Source organism: Mustela lutreola, chromosome 4, assembly GCF_030435805.1.
Source record: "Mustela lutreola isolate mMusLut2 chromosome 4, mMusLut2.pri, whole genome shotgun sequence".
Taxonomy (NCBI): domain Eukaryota; kingdom Metazoa; phylum Chordata; class Mammalia; order Carnivora; family Mustelidae; genus Mustela; species Mustela lutreola.
The window spans coordinates 100544428-100557089 of record NC_081293.1 but is presented as its reverse complement, the minus strand read 5'-3'; the positions used below and the strand labels follow the sequence as shown (position 1 = coordinate 100557089).

The 12662-nt window shown below is 46.3% G+C and overlaps 1 protein-coding gene across 1 annotated transcript in view; it reads right to left on the bottom strand.

Annotated features, from left to right (window-relative positions):
• The window catches only part of VOPP1 (VOPP1 WW domain binding protein), a 109796-nt gene extending 97877 nt beyond the window's left edge, over positions 1–11919 (bottom strand). The window contains exon 1 of the mRNA XM_059170600.1: positions 11659–11919. Coding sequence (XP_059026583.1) covers positions 11659–11712 — 54 coding nt within the window. The 5' untranslated portion in view covers positions 11713–11919. The remainder of the gene's footprint in view (positions 1–11658) is intronic.
• Between the last annotated feature and the right edge of the window lie 743 nt (positions 11920–12662).

Sequence of the window (12662 nt, the reverse complement as noted above, 5' to 3'; positions counted from 1 at the left end):
TTGATAGGTATATACTTACTGCCAATTTATTACTTGTTTTACAGTTGTTTTTGTAGTTCTTCTGTAATTCCTTTCTTCTCTTGCTCTCTTCCTCTTGGGTTTGATAGCTTTCTTTAGTGATATGCCTGGATTCTTTTTTTTTTTTTTTTTTTTTTTTTGTATATCTATTATAGGTTTTTGATTTGTGGTTACTGTTAGGGTGATATTTAACATCCAGTACATATAGCAATTTATATTAGATTGATGGTGGTCAATTAAATTTGAACCCATTCTAAAAGCATTAAATCTTTGCCCCACCCACATTTTATGTATGTCATACTTCACATACTTTTATTTTGCGAATCCTTGACTGATTTTCGTAGTTCTAATTGATTCTATTGCTTTTGTGTCCTAACCTCCACACTGGTTTTACAAGTGATCAATCTGCTCCTTTTTTTATGTTTTTATGTACCTGTGAAATTTTTTTCCTTTTGCAATTTTCTTACCCCTGATTATGGCCTTTCCTATACACATAAAGCATTCCTTTTAAAATTTCTTATAAGATTGGTTTAGTGGTAATGAACTCTTTTAGTTTTTGTTTGTCTGGTAAATTCTCTCTCTTCTATTCTGAATGACAGTTTTGCTAGACAGAATATTCTAGGTTACAGGTTTTTTTTTTCCTTTCAGCACTTTGAATATAGCATGCCACTTGCTTCAGGCTTGCAAAGTTTCTGCTGAAAAACCAGCTAATAGCTTTAGAAAGTTTCCCTTGTATGCATCTGTCTTCCTTTTTCTTGGTGCTTTTAAAATTCTTTATCACTACTTTTTGCCATTTTAATTACAATGTCTTGGCATGGCCCTCCTTGGGTTGATTTTGTTGAGGGCTCTCTGTGCCTCCTGAATCTGGATGTCTGTTTCCTTTTCTAGATTAGGGAAGTTTTCAGCTATTATTTCCTCAAATAAATTTTCTTCCCCAATTTCTCTCTTCTCTTTCTGGGATTGCTATAATGCCAATATTGTTAAGTTTGATGATATTGCTGAGTTCCCTTAACCTAGTCTCATTCTTTATTATCCTTTTTTTTCTTTCTGTTGTTCAACTAGATTCCTTTCCACTACTCTGTCTTCCAGCTTGATGTCTGTTCTTCTGCTTCCTCTGGTCTATGATTTCCTCTCTCTAGTGTGTTTTTAAATTCAATTATTCAGTTCTTCATCTCTAATTGATTCTTTAAAAATAGAAGTAGAAAACATAAAAAGAGCCAATCAGAGATGAAATTTCTATCAGGAATATTGCTTTATCTCCATTTTATTTAGTTCTCTTGTTGTGATTTTGCCCTGTTCTTTCATTTGAGTCATATTCCTCTCCTTTTTTTGTCTAACCCTCTGTGTTTGTTTCAATGTATTAGGAAAGTCATTTATGTCTCTTGATCTTAAAAGCACTGGCCTTACAGAGAATAGGTCCTATAATGCTCAATAGTGCAATGTTCCCGCTTCACCAGAATCTGGCACTTCAAGGAGTATCTCCTGCATGTGCTGCATGCACCTTACTCCTGTGGTTGAGCCATGTTTGCCTTCAGTTCACTCAGTTACAATGGCTCTCTTTACCTATTGTAGGCGGTGTCTGGTCACTGCATCATTAAGGGGTCAGTCTGGGGCCACACTGGGCTTGTAGTTCTGTCAGACCAGATGCCTTTCCTCAGCCCATTTGCCAGGGCTGCAGTCACACTTAACTGCAGTGTGTCTCCCTGAGTTGTTCTCCTGAAAGGCTTTCACTGGTGGGCAGGGCCTGCAGTCAGACCAGGTGTCTACCCCAGTCCATCTCTTGGGGTTGCAGTGAGTTGCTGTGGTTGCAGTGAGTTGCAGAGTTGCTGTAGTCACAGCGATCTCTCTTTGTGCTGCTCCCTGTGAAGTTTTTGTTGGTGGGTGGGACTGGCAGTCAGACTGAATGTCTGACCCCAGCCCACTGCTGGGGCTGCAGTGGGACTGTTGTGTATGGTTATCTTCTCCTCTTGATCTTAAAAGCACTGGCCTTATGACTTCCCTGAGAGGAGTCACTTTGGAGTGCTGTTGGGCACTGCTGGGGCTGACTAAAGAATGAGAAGCCTCTGGAGCTGCTTTAGATAGGCTCCTGCCTAGTGGGGCTGGTTGGACAGGGAAGTCTGCAGGAGAATGTGGGAGTGCAGGTCACATGGTATTAGTTAGTAAGATGTATGCTGGTCTTCTTGCAGGATGAGACATGGAGCTGCTTTGGAGGGACTTCTGCCAAGTGGGGCTAGTTGGATGGGACAAGTCCATAGGAGAACATGGGGGCAGGGCATGTAGTATTAGCAAGGCCTATGTAGCTGCTTACTGGTACTGCTTGAAGGAGGAGATCTGACGAGCTGCTTTGATGGGACTTCTGTCAGGTAGGGTGGGTTGGACGGGGCAAATTCAAAGGAGAGCACAAGGTAGGACACATGGTGTTAACAAGCTATATGGAGAGTGTTCAAGCTGGTTCTTGCAGGTGTCTGGGTATTTAGTCCAGGCAGGGGGCGGTTGTGAGAAATGGCTTCTGCCAACTCTTTTATTCTTGGAGAAAAGTCTCACTGACTATAAAAACTCACAAAGTTAAGCCCCTCTGCTTTCAAAGTCAAATCTTATGGGGAGTCATCTTCACAGTGCAGGTCCCCTGTGTCTGGGGTACCTGGTGTGGGGTGTATTTCTGTTCCTTCTCCATGCTCCAGGCTCCATGGTACTCCTCCAATTAATGGTTCATCTCACTGGATAGTTTGGATCCTGATTGACCAGGACCATGCCCTTCCTACCATTTCTCAATGTGGCTTCTCTAAGATTCATTGTGGAGTGTCTGTTCTTCCAGTCTTCGGTTCATTTTCTGGGTTAGTTACACCAGTGTGGCTATTACTAGGTGTATCTGTTGTATGAGGTGAACTTAGGATCCTCCTACTCTGCCATCTTCCCAGACTCCTTGCCAACCCCTTTAGTCTCACAGGAGTAGGATGACTCCTGTCCAGAAGGCAGTCTCCAAGGGCAGTCATTCCCCACAGAGACGATCATGAGGCAAGCCTGAGAAGCCACCACAGTGATGGCCCCAAACACCCAACTCAGGGGACCAGTGTGAAGACCAGTTCCTTTCCTGCAAGGAAGTGGAAAAAGCATCAAGTGCATCAGGTAACCTGTGGTCTCAATTCCATGATGACAGAAACCTTTTCTCTATCTATGATTTGCCCTCCTGTGCAACTCAGGAAAATTGGAAATAAACATCAACTTCCACAAGGCTGAGTACCACATATTTTCACACCTCCTACCAAGAACTCAAAGCATGAAACAGACTTACTAATAAATCTTCACTTCAACCCAGCGCAGCGAGTTGTGGCACACACTTACTCACTCACTCCACTGACCATCTATCTCAGCAGGGCTTTGGACTGCACAGGTTAGTTTCCCACAGAATAATCTTGTAGGCAATGTGTTAATGGACTGTAAAAAAACTTCACTAACAGTGATTTAGCCACAATATTTATGTTAAGCAGTAGTTTTTTCAACCTTGTATTATGCAAAATAATGCCTCTTCTTCCCTTCAAAGATGTCCACCAACTAATGTCTGAAACCTGTATGTCACCTTACATGGCCAAAAGACTTTCCAAATGTGATTAAGTTGAGGATCTTGAGATGGAGAGATTACCCTGGCTAATTTGGGTAGGCACCATCTATTCTATTCACAAGAGCCTTTATAAGGGACACAAGGAGGCAGAAGTGAGCGAAATTTGAACATACTATTCTTTGAAGATGAAAGAAGGGACCAGCAATCATGGAATGGGTGCAGCCTTTAGAAACTAAAAAGGCAAGGAAACAGAGTATGCAGTAGAGCCTCCAGTAGGAATGCAGCCCAGCAGTCCTGCTGACACCCTAATTTTAGTGAGTCCAATGTAAGACATCTGATCTCCAGAACCTCAAGATAGTAAGTGTGTGTTGTTTTAAGCCATTGAGTTTGAGCTAATGTTACAGCAGTAACAGAAAACTAATACAGACCTCATAGCAAGTTTTTTTCCTTAGCACAATATCCTCACTCTTTTCCCAATGGCTCAATTTATGGGGATCTGCCCCATATCCTCCACTTTCTTCATTTTCCAATCCATGAACCCCCTTCTAATTTTATACCTTCCAGATTGACCCTAAATTAGCCATCTTAACAATAACCTCTAAGAATTCTCATGCTCCTGACATACTACCATGGTCCCAGCACCAATCCCAACTCTAGTAGCTACCTTCTCATTCCTCTGCTCCCTTGTCATTCAAAGGCAAGTCAGGACACTTGGCTGTATCCACAGGACTATTAGAAATGTTCATTTAAATCTCAGCCAGCAATGTTCTGCAACGAAGAGGCATACACCATCTAAGTGGCCCTTCCCACAATACCTCTCTCAGACCTTTGCCATTACTTAAAGTTCAGATGCTTTCCAACTCGGCTTCTTGGATTACTTTAACAACAATAACAACAAGTATCTCACCCAGTTGCCCCACTAAACCTAAAATATTTCTACACCTTTCCCCTTGCTCACCTCCTTATTTCCCGACTCAAACCACATTCTCTTTCCTGAGGTAAACCTCTACATCCAGGCTCCTGCTCTCATTCCACACCCCCTCTTCCCATATCTGCTAAACTTTTCGGAACCAAGGTCCCCTAAAAGCTCAAGGTCTAACAGGTTCACAGACCACAAATGGGCAATTAAAATACCTCTGCTAGGAGGTCCTGAAAGTGGTTTGCCCAGCTCTGGCACTTAACTCATACCCGAGGGGACAATTAGCATGGTCTTCCTAGACATCACCTAATCATCTTCAACTATGGTGGGAGTTCAAATGGAAAAGTAAGAGGGAAGGGAAACAACCAGAGATCATGTGGTGCCTTCGGGGACCCGTAGCAAACAGTTTAGTCTGGCTGGGCTGACTACAGACTGTCGTCTCATCATCAGAAGCACTGTGCACCTGTTAAAAAATAAAGATGCCTGGGGCCTGCCTAGAGACAATGTTCACAATCTGTTTATCCAGCCTACACAGAGTTGTCTCAAGTGGGGGATTTTCCCATGGACTCCCTCAACACTAAGGCACTTCTCTTTCTATAGGTGAATCACCTGAGTCGATGAGAGCTTAAGTAATTTACTCAAAGATTACCAGCCCATATACAAAGAGTTGAGATTCTACAACACATGGTCGTGTCATCATCTATTATGGTCTGAATGTTCACGTTCCCTCAAAATCCATATGTTGAAACCCTAATGCCTGATGTGCTGGTTTGGGGCCCCTAGGAGGTGTTTAAAGGCCCTCGTGAATGGGATTAGTGCTCCTCTAAAAGGGATCCCACAGAGACCCCTTGCCCTTTCCACCAAGTGAGGACACAGCTAGAAGGTGCTTCACTACAAGTCAGGAAGAGGGCCCTCACTAAGATTCAGCCATGCTGAAGCCTTGATCTTGGACTTCTCAGCCTCTGGAGCCATAAGAAATAAACTTCTGTTGTTTATACCAGTAGGTGGTATTTTGTTATAGCCTCCCAAATGGACTGAGACATCCAAGCAGATGCTGACAATTTTAACAAGATGACATGAAGAATGTAACGTGAAATATAATTAGAATAAATATATAGTCCTCAATTTCAGTTTTTAAAATTATAATAAATTATAATAAACATCTCCACAACTTTTGTGAGGATTTGTGGGTTACCCGGAGCCCATATTTAAAAGATTGAAGTGTCACTGAAAATTCAATGTGAATCTCTTGGCTTATCTTATCTGCATATGACAAGGTCCACACTAGGTCTGTGATAGAGCCAGTCAGTCACACCTATAGAACAGTGTGTCCTTATTGCTCAAATAAGTCACAGTGGGGAAGAGATAAGAGGCAAGCTAAAGGCTTCATGACAAAATATACTCACTACTGAACTCTCTCCTAAAGCAGTGCACCAACAACCCAGCCCACTTAAGTATGCGACATCTTTGATGACAAGATCACAGGAGAGTACAACAGATACCACAGGAACAGACAGCAATGACCTTGTAGATCTCACAGAGATGCAGTAGCTCATGAAGCCTATGGAAGGGACAAAAGAATCTGGTAGCTAAATCACTAACAATGACCAAAGGAGAAGGATATGAAATAAAAAAGATCAGGAGAAGCTAGAGGTGGGAATTGGGGGGGAAGGGTTGATTACTAGAATATAGAATTCTGAGGGAAAAAAAGACAAAAAACTTTATGATCATGCCTCTAATTTCCAATGTCGAGTGAAGACTATCCTATTATTCATCATAGATTTTTGTCAGAAAAATTAATCTCTCTCCCACCCCCAAAATGGATTCATAATTACAAAAATACTTAGATAAAATTAACTCATTTTTATAACTTGAGCTTTGCTTTTTCTCCCACTATTAACAACAAAATTTTGGCCCTTGTTTTAAACGGATGGATTAGTTTTGACTTTTTCTAGGACCAATCAGTGAGAATTACTTGAGTCTAACAAAGTGACAGAGTTTTCAAAAGGCAGCTGTGAGGATGGTGAGAGGATTCAAAACCACGTCCTTGGAGAAATGACAGAAGGGAATGAACCTTGAGAAGAACACAGTGGGGACTATAATAGCTGTGGTCAAACACTGAGGGGTTGACACTGTGATTCTATTTCTTCTACAAGGCCCAAGAATGTAGAACTAGAACCAGGTAAAAACAACACAGTCATTTCTCCTCAATATAACAGAAAACTTAAACTACTGAGATTGTCCAAAAAACTGATGCATTGTTTTGAGAGATTTTAAGTTTCCGTCACTGCAGGTGTTCAAACAGATTAGAGCTAAATCCTAGTACAGATGCTCACAACTAAACAATGACCTTCCCCTCTCCTACTGTAGATCCACTCAGCTCCTTCACCCATGATCATTACCCACTAATCTGTTTACTCATTCAAATATTTACGGAGTCCTGTTCTGTGGCAGGTCCTGTTCTAGGAGCTGGGGATATTTCGGTTAACAAAATGGAACAAACTTTTGCCCTTATAATGTAAATCCCATCATATTTTAGAGGTAATAGATACAGAGAAGGGAAGGAATTGGTCTGAGCAGGGAGGCTGGGATTTATACAGGGTGTCACTAAGGGTGACATGGGAGAGGCCTCATCAAGAAGAGATGACAAACACGAGTTCTAGGAAAATGAGCTGTCATCCTATGGCTAGATAATCACGTGACCACGAGCCTAATCCATGCACTTCTGGAGTCACGTCCCCCCAGCTGGCCTTTATAACCGTGCACAAAAGAAAGCAAGGGCCAGTTAGAGCCCCAAGTCTGGCTCTCCTCACATACCTGGGCCAGGCTTTCCCTACTTCAGAGCAAGTGCTAGCCACTGGGTTCATTTATCAGTGCCAGCTCTCATCCTCAGCACCCCGCCTCCCTTGTGCCTCTAGAGGAAACAAACTCCCCACAGTCTTCTTTTGCATTCAAATTGCACATTGCTCAGATTCCAAAAGCTCTACAAAGTGGGAGGGCTGAAAAGGTTAATGTCAGAGAACTGGGACCCAAGGGCTGCCACAACTGCTGGCATTCCAGGGCACAAGAGACATATGGCAAGGAACAAACGAACAAACAAAAAAACCTTAAACACGACTTGGTTCTAATCTCTAGCCTCCCAGGTTCTAATCTCTAGCCTCTAACGTCATAGGACGTTAGAAAAATACTCAGTAATCCTCTTATTTTCCTTAGTTTCAAAAGACAGTGTTCACTTTTCAACCCTCTTTCTAGGAGAAGACCTCTCCCTTTTTTTAGCCTAAGAAGGGGTTGTTCTTCTGTGGCAACGACTTTGAAACACACGGAGCAGTCTCCCTTAAAGGCTTCCAGTTTGGGGTACCAGGGGAGAAACAGAAAAATACTGATGCCAGTCCCTCCAGTCGGTAACCCAGCAGAGTTCATTCCCCCAGTGAACAGATCCAACAGAACACCCGGCACTTGCACTGGGCAGAGTTGTATTAAATAGTACACTGCATGTTTCTAGGCTCATTTCGGAGCCCTTGGAACAAACACGACAAAGTATATTATAAAAGTGTCAACAACCTGACCTCCAGAAAGTGACTGCAATAACAATATCTAGAAAATGAGGCACTCTGATTAAAAAGCCCCTGAGAGGCCCATACCCCTAGAGCCTAATTACTCCCCAGGTTCAACTAAAGCACAATCAGACTTAAATTTTTTTTTTCCTCTGGCTTCTAAGGTGCCACTGCAGCTCCATGAAGACCGCTGGGAATGACTTTCCCAGGGCTACCAGGAGACAGTCTAGCACTTTCAGTCTTTCTGGAGGCACTGTCCTCGGGGCCTCACAGGAGCCAGTGAGCAGAAGAGAAGCAGAGAACTTTGGAATTTTATTACCCAAAAAAGGCCCTGGGATTCCCTGATTCTGTGACCACATTCGTGACCTGGGTGCCTGGGACCTAAGCAGCTGGCAGAGTGACAGTGGGGGGAGGAGGGGGTTAGGGAGATATAATGAGCGGCCTCATCTGCTTTTCCTGCAATTCATAGGAAACTCTGAGATACCAGAAAGGAAAGGTCACTTCACTAATGAGCTCCTAAGAAGCCTCCCTGGGGAAGAGGCGGTGCTCTCAACAGCCTGTTGTTCCTACTTTAAAGCCCTCTCTAGGCTTTAGGGTGAGCCAATAACCAAATTTCCTGAGACAGTCCTGTGGACTGATGTCTGCTGCGCGGGCCCAGTTACTAAGAGCTTCTGATTTCATTCTCCCAAGCGTCACAGTTTGGACGCTAGATTACATGGGTCCCCTAAGGAAGTGTGACTGAACTCTAGAGCATATTTTGCTGGTTCACCTGCTTCATGGAACACAGATCTCTCCAAGCCCACCCCTGGCTTCAGGACACCCTATGTGCAAATCCTTGCCACGTCTCTGTGGTGTCCAGCAGTGGGAGAACCAGTAGCGCAGCACAGGGAGGCGGAGGCCAGCTGCCTGGGTTTCTATCTCAAGTCCCTCACATTTCACAGCAGCTGAGACTGTGGACAAGTTCTTCATAACATCTTCCCTTTGAAATAAAATGGCAAAAGAAGTCATTGCTAAGTTAATATTTGTAATCAGTTAATACTTGTAAAGTGCTTACTTAGACCAGCACCTGAAACAGGGTAAGTACTCTATAAATAATGTGCGATAAGTAAAAAATAAATATGTAGCCTTTATGTCTAACAGGTATGTGAATTTCTATAAAGGGATGAGGGGAGGGGGAGCCCTTTTCAAAACAGTTTCCGGTTGCCCTCCCTACTTAAGGATTTCTTGCTGCCTGGTCCCAGGTGGTGCTGGCTAGGAACAGAGTGCTGCAGGGCTGGAATGGAATGACTACTGCTAGGAGGATGCCCTTTTTCCCCCAGCAGCATATAATCAATTACAGTTAAACCCATTCAAGCAGAACAAAGAAATAGAGGCAACGCTCCTGGGCTCCTGGGTTGCCGTTGGCTGTCAGAAGTCCCCAAATATTTCCATCGGTAGGTATTTTTATGTGCTTAACGTGCAGAGAACTCTTTGCCTCCTCACATATCTGGTAAATGTGATTGCACACTTATGTATGTGATTCAGGACTTCGAGCATCAAAGGTGCTCTGACAACAGCCAATTTTAGATGAAATTCAGAGCAACCAATTTAAGATGAAAACATCTCAGTACCTATCTCATGCATAAAATTCCATGTGATGAACTATATTTAAAAAAATCTTACTTCCTCAGAGAGACACCTCTCCCCCAGAGACAAATCAGGTGCTTAGGATAATCATCTCATGAAAGTGGGCTACACCACACCGTTGTACTGAAAGCAGAAATTACCCATCATCTAGATATTTGACTTTGAGAACATCAGCTTAGTCATTTCGTTTTCACTGTTGTCACAGTTCTGCCTTTCATATCATCTCAACCTTTCAGACATGACTTGAACACTCTATTAAGATGAGAAATTCCTTTGGAAAGGAAGCTTCTTTGGAAAGCACTGGGTCCCTGAAGCAGTCTCAGCTACATAACAGGACACAGCACCACACACACTAAAGCCCAGGGAAAGGCAGGACAATGGAACGCTAGATAATTTTATCAAAAGCTGATTTGAAAAGGTGGCTGGGAGGCGGGCACTGCATGCATTAAGTACAGATTGGTGTTTAGGGAAACAGCCCTTTCAGATTCACTTCCCCCATGTTCTGTCTGGTGAGTCACAGAGATGTGATACCTAAGGTTTTAAAATTCTCAACAAATGCAAAGAATGCATGTGAGGAGGCACCATACAAAAATACTAAATAAGAAACCAAAGAACAATAACATGGGCCTGGGTGGCTCCGTCAGTTAACCACCAGCCTTCACTCAGCTCAGTTCATGATCCCAGGGTCCTGGGATTCAGTTCCCCCATAGGGCTCCCTGCTCAAAGGGAAGTCGGCTTCTCCCTCTCCCTTTGCCCCTACCCCTGCTAGGGCACTTGCTCTCTCTCTCTCTCTCTCAAATAAATAAATAATCTTAAGGAAAAAACAAAAAGTCTGCCTGGAGCAAGAAACTTTTCAAAACATCAACCTTACTTTCGAGTGCTAAGAAGTCGTTCCCATCCAATATTTCCTAATAATCATCTTTTAATCAACTAAGAAAACCAAGTAATTTCCAGCACAGATACCCAACTATTAAAGTTTTACAGGCCTCTAAAATAGAAAACACAGAAAGGAGTATAAGTATTCATCACCCATTCACTCTGATTTCATTAATTTAATGCAAATTTCCTTCAAAGTAACGAAGACGAGCAGGGAATTGGACAAACCCTAAGTCAGACTCCACACCCCAGGATCCTACTAGCTCACCTTTTAAAAAACCCGCTTTAGAAAAAAGGGGGAGCCCCCCCATTGGGGGGCGCAACTTCCCAGCCCCAGGGCAGGACGGGGTGGGTTGGAGCGGCGGCGGGAGTGTTGATTTCACCGGGCGCTGCCGCTGCCAGTGGCTTCAACAAGTTCCCTCTCTAGGCTTCCAGAAAATCACGCCCAACACCCAAACTCTCCGCGGAATTTTTCTCTCCAAACTGGAGACCATGCGCTTCATTTTCACGCTTAGGAATGCCTTCTCCCGCTCAGCGCGGCGACTTCCCTGCTATTCCGTGACATTTTCCCACAACTACGAGTCCGCGCGTTCGCACCTCCGCGCTCCCCCCACTCCAACCTCGAACCGCACGCGGCCTGGACACTGCGCCTGCGCCGCTCCCGGGACCACCGCCCCCTCCCCCGCCGCGCGGAACCCCCTCCTTCCCGCCCTCCTCGAGGGAACTTGGGGTACAACGCGTAAAGGTCACTCCTGAGTCCTCCAGACCGCCGCGACGAGCGAGGGAAAAAAGCCAGCCCGGAGCGCGGGAGAAGGGGTGTGGGGAAGCGTAGGCGGTCTTGGGTGGGGAACAGGAGGGGAGGCCGGGGGGAGCCCGGGGGTGGGGGACGGATGGGACCTTGTCACCAGGATCCCCACACATTCAGCAGCCGGACTTATGCAGGTCCGCGAGCCTGTGGCTCTCCGCCGCTCGACCTCTCGGGTTCTCCCGGATGGTCTTTCGGGGGCGTCCCGGCACTGCACCCCGCTCGGCCCCCGGCATTGTTCGCGCTCCGCTAGCGCGTCTGAGAGGCGCCCGGGGAAGCGCGGCCCGGCCTCGGCCCCTACCTCCACGAGCAGCCCGAGCAGCAGCGCCGCCACCCTCCGGGGCAGGCGGCTCATGGCTCCGCGTCCTCTCCGGGTGTGCCCTGCTATCAAGTGGCGGGCGCGAGTCGGCAGCGGCACGTCGCCCGTGGGCCGGGCGAGAGGGCGGGGGGCGGGGCGGGGATTCGGACCCCGGGCCAGCCGGAGCTGGGGGCGCGCGGCGGCCGGCAGTTGCAAAGCCGAGACGCGCCGCGCCGCCCTGGCTGCTCTCCGCCCAACGCTCCGCCCCCCGGCTCGCGCGCGCTCCCGGCACGCCCGCTTGGGCACGCGCCCGCGGGCACCGCGGTCCCAGCCCGGGCTGGAAACGCGGCTGCTGGGCGCCCGGGTGTGCGACGCCTGGAGGCGCCCGCCCGCAGCCGGGATAGGGCTTGCGGGGCCAGGCGGGTGGGAGAGGAGCTGTCAGGTGTCTCCTCCCTCGATCGAGACCGTCCTGTCACGCTCGAACAGACCCAGGGAGGTTTTTAACAGAAGCCAAGTCTTCGCGTGCTGAAGCTTGTTTCGGAGGGAGGTGGCTGTAGAGGAACCTGTCGCTGCGTCTGGCATCCAGGGCTTCTCTGTTCTTCGCTCTCCCTCCTCTTCCTACCGAGAGTGCACTCTGCCCACTTGTGACAGAAAGGACAGCCCAAGGGAGAGGGAGCCCGACTGTGAATAGAAGGCTCCTTACACCTCACTTCTCATTAAGATGTCGGTGCTTTCTCGGTCTGCATCCTTCTCCCCTGCTCCTGCCTGGCTCCGCCGCAATCGGTCCCACGTTACCGTCTGCCCTCCCCCTGCTGAGTGTGGATGTCCTTCAACTCTGCTGAACCACCTTGCCACGTCCACTACCTGGCACCCACCATTTTTTTTCTTTTTCACAAAGTGGCTCAGATCCCAGCTCATCAGTAATGCAACAAGCATTATTGAACTTGTAAGATGTACCAGACCCTGAGCAGGAGGGCCAGTGTGTAGAGGTGGGCTCCTTGAAAACT